General features: G+C 35.1%; 1 protein-coding gene across 3 annotated transcripts in view; it reads right to left on the bottom strand.

The window, feature by feature from the left end:
• KLHL2 (kelch like family member 2) overlaps nt 1-15094 on the bottom strand; it is a 128970-nt gene that overhangs the window by 94368 nt on the left and 19508 nt on the right. For all 3 annotated transcript variants that reach the window (XM_051963770.1, XM_051963772.1, XM_051963771.1), the window contains exon 3: nt 1533-1639. In XM_051963770.1, coding sequence (XP_051819730.1) covers nt 1533-1639 — 107 coding nt within the window. The remainder of the gene's footprint in view (nt 1-1532; nt 1640-15094) is intronic.

Below are 15094 nucleotides of genomic sequence, written 5' to 3'. Positions count from 1 at the left end.
GCTATCTACTTCCAGGGAGAAGAATTGATAAATTCTGTGTACAAACTGAAGTATACTTTGCTCACAATTTTTTTTTGCTTTTTTGTGTGATATATCTAATATGGAAATATGTTTTGCATGATTTCACATGTATCACTGACACTGTTTGCCTCTTTGTGGGTGAGAGGGGGGAAGAGAATCTGGAAATTAAAATTTACAAAGAAAATTATTTTAAAATTTTTAAGACTAGCAGAAAAGAAAATAATGGCATATATGTTGACAAAATCACCCTTCTAATTATATTACTACCATTACTATTACTTCTTCCTCGTTCTCCTCCTGCACATGACCCTATCCCACCCCAGCCTAAATCTCCCTTATCATCGCCTTAAACCAGAGAGCCACCTGGAAATTTTACCAGAAGATTTAGGAATATGCATTGGAAACAAAACAGGATAAACAGGATAGAAAAAAACCATTTCAGACAGGACACCACAAAGAAGGCCAAGAATAAACAAATAGAACATCTATATTGTTGACCATAAAAATAGCAAGTTTAAAAGTTTTTCCAATACTTCATGATCAACCAGCCTCAACCAACTCTCAAAAGCTAACTCTTAACTGTTGTATAACTCTATATCTATATGTTGGGATTCAACCAATGCTACAAATCAGGGTATGACTTATTATTCTGTCGAAGCTTAAGAGAAAATGGAGAAAATTTTACTAATCTTGGCTTGATTTATTGACTGTCTTGGCTTGAGAAAGTGATGGAGAAAATATTAATATTATAGATAAACTTAAAAGTGTGCGTTGTAGGCATATTTTTCTCTCCCTAGAGAGCCAGTTGTAAAACATTGACCAGTGTAACTTTGAATGTAGCTAAATATATTTTGTGGCAAGGTGTGGGAAAGCAGAGCTCAAAATTCAATCTGACAGTTTTAGAATTTGTTCTACCTACAATTTATAGAGAGGTTTCAACCAAGGGATTTAAAAAACCCCACTTTGTTACCACAGCCCAACTACAATTCTTGAATTAAGTGTTTTTAGTCCAAATTTGTCCCTTTAACTCTCCCATCCATGGCTAGTTTTACTCTCTGGGGCCAAAGAATAATTTCTACCCTCTTCCACATGACCCAACTTCGAATTCAAGCAATTCAAGAGAGTCACCGTGCTCTCCCTGAGCCTTTTCTTCATTAGATTAAACATCCCCAACTCTTTCGTTCAATTCTTGGATCTGGAGCCCTCAAGTTTGTTGCTTGCCCTCATCTACATACTATCCAACTTATCCATATCTTTCTCTTCTAACAGTTATCTAGGTTATAAAGCTCTGTCTGTGGAATAAACCATCCAGCTTTCTTATTTTTCTAACTGAATGTCTGCCCTTGCTTCAGCAATTGAATGAAACAAATCACAGTTATGAGACAAAGTCAAAAAACTAAATGGGCAGATAAAAGTGGCTTTCAGGAGGCAGTTTGTTAAACTAGCTAACAAGATGAGAGCACAAACTAATGTGCATGTGCTGGAAGAAGAGTAAAGGAAACATTTCCTACCTGTAAACATGGCGTGGAAATAAGGGCTGCAAGCTGCCAGGACGACTCGATGTGCTGAAATTTCCATGTCATCAGCCACAATAGTGACATCACAAAGCAAATTTTGGCTGTTTATAAAACAAGAGAGGAATGAATTATTTGACTGGGGAAATATATTCACAATGACCCTGTGAAAATTATGTAGTGATATGACACTCAATGGTTCAATAAAGTTCCTACATATTTAACCCCAAAATACCACAAATCTGAATCATCGAACTGAATAAAAGTGAAAGAGGGTGCTGAAGGTTTTGAAAGAGCTGACCCCAAACCTTTGCTGTAAAATCAAAGCCCTTGTTCCTTACATCACTCAGAATCTAAATGAGTGTTGGGGAAAGAGTATTGGACTTGAGTATGGGTAAGATCTAAGTTTGAATCACAGCCATTTGACCTCCAGCAACTCACAAACGCTTTGATTCTCAGCTTGCTCATCTGTAAAATGGGGATAATAATGTTTGTAATTCCTACATCATGGGTTTGTTATAAATGAAATAGTATCATATAACACCATCGTAATAAAACCTTGGCAAAGCTCAAGGCACTATATAAATGTTAGCTTTCATATATTTTTCATTTATCATACATTTTTATGAATGCCAGCCAATTAGTCTATATGTACATTTGAGTCTACCCTTCCCTACCCCCATCTTTTCCTATATATTGACTCATTAACTATCACATGCCTGTTCAAATTTTCAACCTCTTCCTCACTAGTTCTTTCCTTGATGACTTCAAACATATTCAAGTCTCCCCATCCTTAAAAACTCATTAAATTCTACTATTCTCTCAAGATGTAATCTGATCTGTTTCCTCCCTTTCTTTCAAAAAAAAAAAAAAACTGGAGGGAAGGAGGGGAAAAGTTGGAACAGAAGTGTTTACAAGGGTCAATGTTGAAAAATTACCCATGCATATGTTTTCTCAATAAAAAGCTATAATAATAATAATAAAAACTGAAAAAAAATCACTATGTCCATCCAATCTGGATCCTTTCAAACTCTTTCCATCCTTATCACTCATCTGAATCTGTTCTTTCCAAATTTATCAAAGATCTCTTAAGTGACAAATTTCATGGTTTTTTCTCAGTCCACATCCTTTTCAAGCTATGTGCTACATCTGATATGGTTCTTCTCCCATTTACTCTTTCCTTTCTAGATTTTTGTGACATTACTCCCACAACATTCTTCCACCTTTGGGATAACTCTTTGGGATAACTCTTCAATCTCCTTTGGTGTTTCAAAACTCAAATCATCACCCTACTACAGATGCCCATGGCTTTGACCTAGGTCTTCTCTCTCCCTCTCCATCTCTCTCAATGGTCTCATCAGCTCCCATCGATTTGACTTTCATCTCTATGCAAGTGATAAAGATATTTATATCTAGCCCATTTATTCCCTGAGCTTCAATCTGAACCACCAATTGCTCACTGGCCATTTCAAAGTGGATGCTCTGGAGACATCTCAAACTCAACAGGCCTAAAGTAGAACTCATTCTCTTCTCCCCATCCCATTCCAAAGCATACCCTCTCCCAAACCGCCTTTCTTCCACATTTGTCACTTCAGTATCATCCCCCACTCTTCTCTTTCCATTGCCCCAAAAATCCAGTCAGTTGCTAATTCTTACCATTTCTCCCTCCATAGTTTTTCTAGCACTTAAACTGTTTTTTTCACTCACCTAGTTTCTTCTTGGTTCAGACCTTCATAATCTCTCACCTACATTATTGCAACAGCTTCCTAACAGTCTCCTACCTGAAGTCTCCTACTGTTCTAATCCATCCTAATCCACGCTGTTTCTTAAAGGATCTTCTCCATAAAGTCTTTTCTTCTCCTTCCAACTGCTAGTTGGACTATCAAATTTCTTCTATTCAAGTATTCCACATTTAGGCAATTTATATCTATCTATCTATCTATCTATCTATATCTGTGCTGTATAAACTTATATGTATGTGTGTATACATATACATACTATCTGTGTGTACATATGTATAGCATTGTTGATACATGTACTGTCTACATGTGTACATGTATATATCACATATCATAAATGTCATGTGTTTATATATGGGAGTGTATATGTGTGTGTTTCAAACCTATGTATAATACATGTCTGTAATATGGGTGGGTGTGAGCATGTTTGTATGTACATGTATACCACACCTATATATATACATGTGTGTATTGTGCATTTGTATGAATCATGTACTACCTATGTATGCCATATGTATATGTATCGATCACATTTCTATCAATATGTGTGTATGAATTGTGTGGCGGTATGTACAGTTATATGTGCAGATCACATGTATTATGTATATATTTTATATGTATATATAAATAAGGTATGTGAGGATATATATAAATATATTGCATATAATTTAATATATGTATTTTTTTACACATATACACAGACATACATATATACACTTGCTGTTTGCTGTTTCCTCTCTTAGAATGCAAAAAAAGAATGATTTTATTCTTTCCTCTTTTATCTTCAGTATCTAGCAGAGAAGCCTGGAACATTAACAAGTGATGATGAACAAAACCGTTATCTGGTTCCTCAGTTCTTAACAGACTAGAAAGTGTAGCCAATTGGAAAGGTGGTGGAGGGAACTGAGAGAGTAATTAGAGGAAGGAACCATGACAACAAAAGTAACCACTTACTGTCTTTGACATCCATTTTTGATGAGACAAAGAAACTCAAAAGTACACAAAGAACTCTTATTAATGCAAAGAACAAAAATGGATTTTCATATTGTTATTACTGAGAAAACATGAAAAATATAAATTATGTTCAATATCTATTTAGGAAGACAGAAAAATAATGTTATATTTTGCTAAGATTTTAGTCTAAAATGGTAGTGAGGTTTTTTTTTTTAAGTTTGGGCATTGGCAAAATTTAAATTTTCACTTAGAAAATTTACTTTAGCAAAGTAATTCATTTTCTGAGGATTCTAGTTAGATGATGTAATATTGTATAGCAAAAATAAAAAACTATTTTAAAAACAAAATATAAGCAAGTAACTACAATAATATTTATGATTTCTAAATGTTATAGTAATAAGATTAAATTGAGCTATATAAGAATTATATAAGGGTAAGAACTCTCTTCTAATAAAGATAAGAAAAAGCTTAATTCAGAATAAAATAAAAAGCTCCTGTTTCTATATATTTAAAAGGGAAAATATTTCACCATCCAAAAATTACTAATATTTATATGACATTTGAAGGTCTGCAAAGTGCTTTATAAATATCTAATTCAATTCTATAACCATTCTGGATGATAGGTGCTAAGAACCATTTTTACAGATAAGATAACTGAGGCAAACAATGATTAAGCATTATCTGGGGTTGTACCGCTGGTGTCTGAAATTGGATTTGAATTTGGGCTTTCCTGATTCCAAGTAACCTACAGTGTTGACATCAGGCCTACAGTGTTGGGCCTGATGTCAGGATGATGGATCTTCCTTAAGTTCAAATCTAGCCTCAGATCCTGGGCAAGTTATTTTATCCTGTTTGCCTCAGTTTCCTTGCTCATAAAATGAGTCAGAAAAGGAAATGCAAACAATTTCAGTATCTTTACCCTGAAAACTTCAAATGGTGGTCAGAGAGAATTAGAGATGACTAATATGGAAAGAAGGAGCAAAGGAAGGAAAATGGAAGGAAGGAAGGGAAGAAGGAAGGAAGAAAGGAAGGAAGGAAGGAAAGAAGGAAGGAAGGAAGGAAAAAAGAAGGAAGGAAAGGGGAGGAAAGGAGGGAGGAAGAAGGGAGGGAGGAAGGAAAGAAGGAAGGAAGAAAGGGAAGGAGGGAGGAGAAAGGGAGGGAGGAAGGAAGGAAGGAAGAAAAGAAAGAAGGAAGGAAGGAAAAGAAGGAAAGGAGGGAGAGGGGAGGGAGGGAGGAAGAAAGGAAGGAAGGGAGAGAGAGAGGGAAGGAGGGAGGAGCAATCCAATCCAGATAAGCCTAGGCAGGTTATTGATGGCCACAAAGAATAATGAATTTGAGAATGACTGCCACAATAGCCTCTCTTTCTTATATGATGATATCAGTTGTTTCTCTGAAATCCTGTGTTTCTTTCTCAGTCCTCATATACTATGTGTGTGACCATCTTTAACAGTCCCCACTGTAATCATTTTGGAAGAAAGGATTATCAATATCTGTATTCAGTGACAGCAAACGTGCTGAGATTTTTCAAAAAGGAAAGATTACCTGGGGCATTCTTCTGTAAGACTCATAAAAGAAGAGCATGTCTTAACTGCTTCTGCAAGATGCCAGGTCCAAAAGACAAAGGATAAAGTAAGTGTCCTTCTGTTCAGACAAGACCCACATAAATTCAGAATTCTGAGGTACCAAGTAAGAGGGTCAAGTCACGGCCATGCTGAGATGCTAGAGAAAACATATTACCTTATTAAGTATCAGTGTTCGGACTGTGGAGAGGCAGAAGAATATGGCCAAAAGAAGAAATGAAGGGAAGAGAGAATCATGGAACCAGAACTGAAAAGCAACTTCTATAAAACCTCATTTTACAGAGAAGGAAACTGAGATCCAAAGAGGTTAAATTTCTTGTTCAGTGGCACATAGGAAATAATCTGCAGTGGGAAGATCTGAACCCGAAGCTAAGGACTTCAGACTGAGTGCTCTTACCACTGCCAAATGTAATTAGGGGAGAAGACATTAATTATATGGAAGATTGGAATGAATAGAAAAGCATTTATTAAGTGTTTACCAGGTGCCAAGAAATATACTAATGCTGAGGATAAAAAGAGAAAAGACACCATAAGGAACAGGCAATAAAACAATAGAGGGGCTAATAATTCACTGGGAGACATCATAAGCATTTTGGTAAGAACCTTGCTCAGACTCACTTAAGATACAGAGGAGGAAACAGATTCACAGAGAAATAACTGGGATTGGATTGAACGACCTCCATAGTTCTATATACCATTAAAAATTTTTTTTAAATTTTAATTTTAAAATAAATTAGAAAATATAGACCATAATCCAAGGCAATCCCAATAAACTCTGGATAGAAAATGTCAACTGCATCCAGAAAAAGAACTATGGAAATTGAATGTAAATCAACACATGCTATGTTCACTTCTTTTTTTCTGTTTTTCTTTTTTTCCCCCATAGTTTTTCCTTTTTGTTCTGATTTTTCTCTCCCAACATGATTCATATAGAAATGTGCATTTAAAAAAAAATTTAAAAAGAAACTTAGAAAAGAAAAAAATGTAGACTATAAGAGATCTTTCTAACAAAGTCCAATAATGTGATCATTAAATTATGAGAAGATGCTATTAGCACAGGATACTGAGAAGGGGCAAACAGAAGGGAGTGTGGGAAAAACTGGTTTTTTTTTTAACAATAATAACAAGCATTTATGATAATTTAAGTTCTGCAAAGCACCTTAAATATTGTCATTTGATCTTCACAACAACTCTAGGAGGTTAAGTGCTATGATTATCCCCATTTTGCAAATGGGGAAACTAAGGCAAATAAAAGTTAAGTGATTTGCCCATGATTATCCAGCTAATAAGTTATTGAGGCTGGATTTCAATTTTGATGTTGTCAGGGAGAGCGGCACATAGTTAAGACATGTCACTGGAACTTGAATCCCAGGGTTTTCTCCCTCCAAGGTCACCTCCCTATGCTCCCTTTTTTGCAATATTCGTTAGATACCTTAAAATCAATGAAGGAAGAAAGAAGTGAAGCCTGAAGGAAGAAGACAAGTATAATTCAAACTTTTCACTTCAACTCACTCCAAAATGGGGAAGCCAAACAAGCTTTGCAAAAAAGCTACTTTCCACTAGGTCAAGGATGGCAAGAAACTTTAATGATCATTTTCACTAAACTGAAAGGCTTGCAGGGCTGAGTTCAAATCCAGGCCCAATCTGAGGCTAGAATGATAACATCTTTTAAAAAATTCAGTCCCAAATTCTTTCTGACTCTCCCATCCTCTCCCCTACAGACTGAGAAAGTAAAAAATCCAGTAAGAATTATGGGAGTGTAGAAGCTTGCATCTTACTGGTTGTGGCAAGGAGAAACTCCCAAATACTGCCTGTCAAATTTATCTTATTATGAAGGAGTGAATCCAGAATAGTATCCTCCCCCCAAGTATTCACAGATGCCTGAAGCTAAGGGTTTTTTCCTAGTCAAATTCCCAGAACCCAATACTTTAAAAGATTAGTATTACCTTGAGACACCATCTTCAAATTTTCCCCATTAAGTCTAGATGCTGAAATTAAGATAGAAGGGGTTAAAATACCAAATATGAACAAAGAAGGGAGAAGGTTGTGACTTTTGAGGACTGAATCAAAATTTTAAAATAAATCTAATCATCAAAGGTAGTAACTTTTAATCAAAAAGTCTGGCACATGAAATTCAGTAATATAATTATAGGTAATTAATAGTGCTCAGGTTAGAGTCAGGATAGACCTGAACTTAAATCTGGCCTCAGACACTTAATAGCTGTGTGACCCTGGGCAAGGCATTAACCCATTTCCCTTAGTTTTCTCAACTGTAAAATGAGATAATAATCGTACTTTCCTCCCAGAGTTGCTGTGAGACTCACGGTAACCATAAAGTGCTTAGTATAGTGCCTGATATGTAAGTACTATATTAACATTAGTGATTATTATAGATTTATTATTGTAATATATATTTATATTATTTATGTATAATTACATATTGTATCTAATAACAGAATTATAATTATTATCATTATTAATAATTATTAATACTGTCAGGAGAGTATACATAAGGAGTGAGACAAAATAATTGTTTTAGATTCAGAGAGCCTGGTTTTGTCTCTTAATATGTAGATGACCTTGGGTAAGTTATTAAACTTCATGAAGCCTGTTTCCTCATTTGTAGAAAAGGGAGTTGGACTAAAAGCTCCCTTCCAGCTCAAACCCTACAAAGGTACACAGATACAATAAAGACAAAGGGTGAGTTCTAAGGCAGAAACAGACAAAGGCTGATTACAAATGAGCAATGTTGGTCACCAGTTAAAAAAGCAAATATAATTCATTTGGTCCAAATTTCCAATTTTAAAAAAGAAAAAACTAAGACCTAAAAGAATTAAGGAAATGAAATTTAAGGTCACCAAGTTAGTGGCAAAGCAACTATATTCTACTAAGTGAAGGATGGCAAGAAACCTTAGAGATTATCTCCTCTAAAACCTGAAATTTCCTTGTGAGAGAACTTCATTCAAGTCAATATAGGGATAGAGTTCAAGTCCAGGCCCTGTTACACCCAGCCCTTAAAGTCCAGCAGTAGTTTTTCGCTTAGGTGACACCGGCATTGTTATAAGCAATAGTGCAGAGGTTAAGAATGCCTTAGTCATGGGTCTAGCCTTGAACATAGATTTTTTTATATGATGAAGATGTAAAAATATCAATTCTAGGATTAGCAGAATAAATATAGGAACACAGAGCAACCAGATAAAATTTCCCCATAATATTCCTAACCTTCAGAAGTGGTAACTCACTCAAATATTTACAGAAAAGGGAAAATGCTGGATCTAAGACTGGTTGTCACCTTGTTGTTTTGGGGACTCACTCTGACTAGCAGTCATGGAGGAGTTGACATGGCAAGTTTCTGGCAAGCAGGGAAGGATTTATACATAACTGGATGGAAGACTTGATTCTTATGTATCTGCTACCCATGTTCCCTCCTAGGACAGTGGGGAAGGGAAAGAAGAGTCATCACAGTAAGACTCTCCTTCCCCCAGCCAGGAATTTTTGGTTCTGCCATAATGCTTATTGTAGGGTAGATTTTATTCTCACTAGATGGGCAAGTTTGTGATGGCCTATCACTGAGATTCAGCCCAGTACATAAATGTATTATATAAACACGGAGAAAATACATCTCAGAACACTCCTGCGTTGAGCAGGATCCTGGGTATTGGATCTACAAAGACAAAAACTCAAATAATTTCTACTCTTAAAAAGCTTGCATTTTGATGGGAAAGTTGCTTAATCTTCCCCTATTCAGTACAAAGGATAATGGATGTAGAATCATTGATAAATTTTTTTTTTACTATAGTGGGGACTGCAAATAATGGTACTAGGACATGGTTGGTAGTTGTCCTTTGTGCTAGAAGAGGACCAAAATGACATTATTGTGTTTGGATCAAGGTACAGTGTGTCTAACTGGCTGAACAAACCAATATGAACCAGAGGGTCTACCATGAGACGGGCACAAATAGTCCATATGACAAATGACATGGTTTTAAGAAGGTACCTTCAGTCAATGACAAGACTCAATGGTCATAAGATCAATAATACATTTTTGTTGGTCATAACAACTCATGAAAGTTGTTTTGTACAGAAGACTTCAAATGTGGTTCAGTAGAAGAAGTACCTGTCCATGCTTATGAAATCAGGGATCTTTTGTAGAAAATAAAGAAAATATTAAGGCTGTTGAGAACATGGAAAGATTAAGCAACTTTCCCACCAGAATGAAAGTTTTTTAAGAGTAGGGACTGTTTGAGTCTTTTTATTGAATACTTAAGATACTGCTCAGCACATAGTGAGTGCTTAGCACACAGAAAAAAAATGAAGTAGACTTTTTGGGAATATAACAAGAATATTTTGAGAGATAAATTTTCTCAGTATTTATACTGATTATCATCCTATGGTCCCTTAAGAGAAAGTATTTAAAATCTAAGCTAACAATAGCTCAAAATGTATCATTTTATGTTTTATATGAACTGATGCAGAGTGAAATATGAAGAGCCAAAAGAATATATATATATATATATATATATGCAGTGACCAGGAGAGTAAATTTTAAAAAAACATATTTAAAATGAAGAAAAATTCTGAGTATTGATAACGTACAAAGGGAGGAAAAAAGAAAAGAGGGCCCACCATTCTACTCCTTTTGGTAGTAATAAGTAGGGGACAATAGGAATGGACTGTCGCATACACTATCAAATAGTACAATGATTGATTTTACTCCATTTTTTTCTTTCTTATGAAAGAAGATTCATTTTTCAGAGGATAGGGAGATAAAAATATATTTAGAAATGATTAATATGAAAATAAAAGGTATCAATAAAACATATTTAAAAGAAGTAAAAACAAATGTATTTCTCCTTCCTTCTATTGATCTAATCCTGAAGATTATAATCAAATTCTTTAATGCTCACAAAGTACTTTACATATATTTTCATTTGATGCCCACCACAACTCCATAAACCTTGCTGTTATTATCCCTATGGTTCAGATAAAGAAACTTAGGATCAGACAGATTAAGTGACTTGCCCCAATCACACAGCTAGTAAATGAAGAAAGTGGATTTTGAACTTGGGTCTTCCTGATCCCAAGCCCAGTGCTGTAGCCATTACACTAATTTATAGGCCACATGAAGAAACAAATCCAATATAGCCTGATTTGGAGGAATCTTGTTAGAGATACCACGAGTATCCCCAAAGCTTCTCCTCTGTTAGAATATGCTCTGTGGTGGGCCTTGAGTATCCAATTTGTATGCAGCTGACCTGTCTATCAGCTCTCCAGGGTAGTAAAATTCACATTAGTCAACATAAGTGATTTATGAGTAGTTTTTATAAGGATGGCTGGAAAAGAGGATGAAACTAGTGACTAATTAAGTGCTGGAGTACTTTATGAATAATTTGTCCAAACTATCCCAGCTTCCAGTTATCACAGAAAGCTGGGCCTTGGCTATAGTTTTAGTCTCGGTGCTGGAGCTGGAGTCCCCAATCATTATCAAGTTTTTATCATCATCATGGAGACAGCATTATGAAAATACATCCCACCAACTTTTTTTTAAACTGGTAACAAGAAGAAAGTTATAAAGGTAAGTTAATAAGAAAAAAATAATTCTTTATACCTTGCATACTACAATACAGGACATCCACCAAAATGGGAATGCACAGGAAACACAGGCTTCTCCTGTTTATATAGCCACAGTGAGCCCCAGCCCAGAGAGACACAATAGAAAGGGCCAAAGCAGGACATCCTCTCCTCCACCAGTGACCTAGAGAATACCATCACATCAACCTTCCAGTTCATTACTCAGTGATAACTGCCAAAACAAATCTGATAGTCTGGGTACTAAGGGAATTGAGGTGGTGGGAATTGGGTGAACCACAGTGACTCCATCTTGTGATTCAATTCTGGAGCTAGCTCAGTTCCCTTTTTATTCAGTTATGGAACTAATCCAATTTTTATCTTGTGAGAAAACTTTATTCACTTGTGGGAATTGTGAGAGGGCTTTGGTACATTGTTGGAATCTAGCCCTGCATGTCTGGGTAGCTGGACCACTTCTACCTGCTGCCCAGAGACCCTTAACTAAGGACATGAATATGCTGACCAAAAAATCCAGACAGATCCGAAGACTGATACATGGAGGTTTCTCATAATTATATATCTCAAGGAACCCATATGTCTTATCTGAAAACTGGCTCCATACTGATCAATTATTGTTTCTATGTTCTTTTGATTATATACAGACACTTTGGAGCAGTGGGACACTTCTTTTTTTAAACTCAGGGAATTAATCTTGTTCACTCTTCCCTTCCCAATTGGGAAAGTCCCTAATCTTTCCTCCAATTAGAAATCAGATTACCTAATGTCATATATAGTCTGGCTAATTGCTTCCTTTTAGCAAATAGGATTTATCTGATTGTTTTTAATGTGCAAAAATCTATCTTCCCCTGTATTCAGGGTTCAGTCCTAAACTGAAGAAAAATCTTGGTCTTGATACGTTGGGCAAATGGTTATGTGTGGCTTGATTCATACGCTTTATAATCCTACACTCTTCACATTACCATTAAATTCTGCAGAGTTTAAACTAAATTTTCTATGTGCAGCAGACTTCTTAAAAATATGACTCTTGTTCTCTGCTCTATTTTACAGTCAAGTAAATTCAGAGTATTCAGAGTGAGAGACCTGGAGTCAGATTCAAATTTTGCCCTAGACAACTCTTTCAGCCTCAATTTTCTAATCTGTAAAATCTAGAATAACAATACTCATCTCATAAAGCTATTATGAAGATCAAGAGATACCATTTATAAAGAGCTTTGTTTTGCAAACCTTGGCACTATATAAATGCTAGCTATTATTATTATCATTAATATTATTTTATCTCCCACGGTGCCTTTCACACTTGAACTCCAGCCAAGAACATAATCACTCCCTGAACAAAGCTTAGCCAAGTTTCATAGTAAGTTACAAGTTGTCTCACAGACTCACTGTTTCATTCTTTCCTGAAGTACCAATCAAGCTTTTTATTGAGCACCTACTATTTACAAAAATTTATATATGCTCTTTGATAATATTTCATTAATGTCTTTGTAAATGGGATATAGAAACATTTAGTAAATGCTTTTTTGGTTAATAGCCTGTTGATTGTCGAGTACTAGGCCCTGGAGAGAAAAATACAAAAGTGAAATTCTCCCTCACTTCAAAAAGCTTACATTCTACTAAATAATCATTTTTATTATATCACTCCTCTGCTCAATAATCATCAATGATTCCCCACTAGTTAGAGAACCAAGTCTGAACTCTAGTCTTGACATTTAAAGCCTTCATTCATCAAATGTTAACAACTTAATCATATTTTTCTCCACTTCCCATTTTCTCTATGGTATTAAGCCTGTTTTATCATTTTTTCTGAACTAAGATCTCCCATTTTCTACTTTCACATCACTAGAATTTCCTTCTCTTTCCCCTCTATCCTTTCCAATCCCATCATGAAGTGGGGATAGGGCTGGATTTGGAGTTAGATCAGTTGGATTCAAATCCCCACTCTGCTATCTACAACCTATATCACTTTGGACAAGTCCCTTCACCTCTGTAAAATGAGGGGATCTTCTAGCTCTAAACCTATGACCCTGTGATCTTATAATTCCTTCTAGAGTGCAGCTAAAGTTCTCCTTCCTCCAGGACACCTATTCTGATTATTAAAGGCCAAATTTTGCATAGTGGGGGAAAGGAAGGGCAGGAGAATAAGCATTTAAGAACCTACTCTATGCCAGGCACTGTCTTAAGCATTTATAATTTAAGTATTATTATCTCATTGGATTCTCAACACAAACCCTGGGAAGTTATTATTCTCCCCATTTTACAAATGAAGAAAATGAGGCAAACAGAGATTGAAATAACTTGCTTAAGATCACAAAGCCAGTAAGTGTTTGAGGCTGAATTGTCTGGCTTGATGGATTACCTCATTTTACAAGCGATAGTATCATAGCCATGCCTAGGACTCTTATCTATTGTACCATCTAGCTGCCCTGTGTATGTGTGCATATGTATATGTATATGTTTATATATACAATACATATTGCATGTATTTGTGTGTGTGTGTGTACATATATATATTTATTTATTTATTTATTTATGTGTGTATGTACATTCCTTGTCTATATGTACAGATATATATCCTATAAACATGCTTGTGAGTACTTGCATTTAATGTGTACATATAAAGATATGTGTATATATATATATATATATATGTTTTATATCTGCATATACACATTGTATATTTGTAAATATATTAACATGTATGTATATATTCTTTATGTCTACATGCATAGCTATATATCCTACAAACACCTGTGTATATATGCATTTAATGTGAATATACAGATATAAAAATATATGTCTATATGCATCATTTATATCTGTGTATGCACATTATATATATTTGTATATATATTAATATGTATATATACATTATTTATGTTTGTATGCAGATATACATCCTACAAACATGTTTGTGTATATATGTATCTATATGTATGTTTTATATTTGCATATGCACATTGTATATATGTTTTATATATTGTTTGTATATACATTCTTTATATCTGTATGCATATATACATCCTACAAATGTTGTGTGTATATGCATTTAATGTGTATATACATTGATATAAAGTTATATGTGTCTATAAATGTTTTACATCTACATATATTGTATATATTTGTATATATATTAACGTGTGTATACATATATATATATATTATATTTGTATGCACAGATATACATCCTACAAACATGCCTGTGTGTATATACATCCAATGTGTGCACGTGTAGATATAAATACATACATATATATATGTGTGTGTGTGTGTGTGTGTGTATATATGTATGTATAGAGACAGAGAAGAGAAAAAGGGAGGGGAGGAGAACCACATGTACAAAAATACCTGTAGTAGCTACATTTGAAATAGGAAAGAAGTCGATGCTAAGGGGATTTGGGGTCAATCAGAAAGGCTCAACAAATCGAACAGAATGAAATCCTGTTGTGGCAAAGGAATTACCAAAGTGGTGACATCAAAGAAGCTTTGGGAACCATGATGAACCGAGGCAGAGTGATGGGAGCAGAACCAGAAGAACCATTTAACTAACAAGAGAACACTGTAAACTTCCCAGGGCTGATGTTGAGAATCCAGTGAGATAACAACTGTAAAGTACTAACAATAAAACATTGTAAACTCAGGCATCTTTGAAGGGCTGCAGAGCTCCCATCAGTCCGTGCAAGGACCTCCAAGGCATGCC

This window comes from Antechinus flavipes, chromosome 6 (assembly GCF_016432865.1).
Source record: "Antechinus flavipes isolate AdamAnt ecotype Samford, QLD, Australia chromosome 6, AdamAnt_v2, whole genome shotgun sequence".
Taxonomy (NCBI): Eukaryota; Metazoa; Chordata; class Mammalia; order Dasyuromorphia; family Dasyuridae; genus Antechinus; species Antechinus flavipes.
The sequence above is the reverse complement of the archived record's forward strand: the minus strand, read 5'-3'. Positions and strand labels throughout refer to the sequence as shown.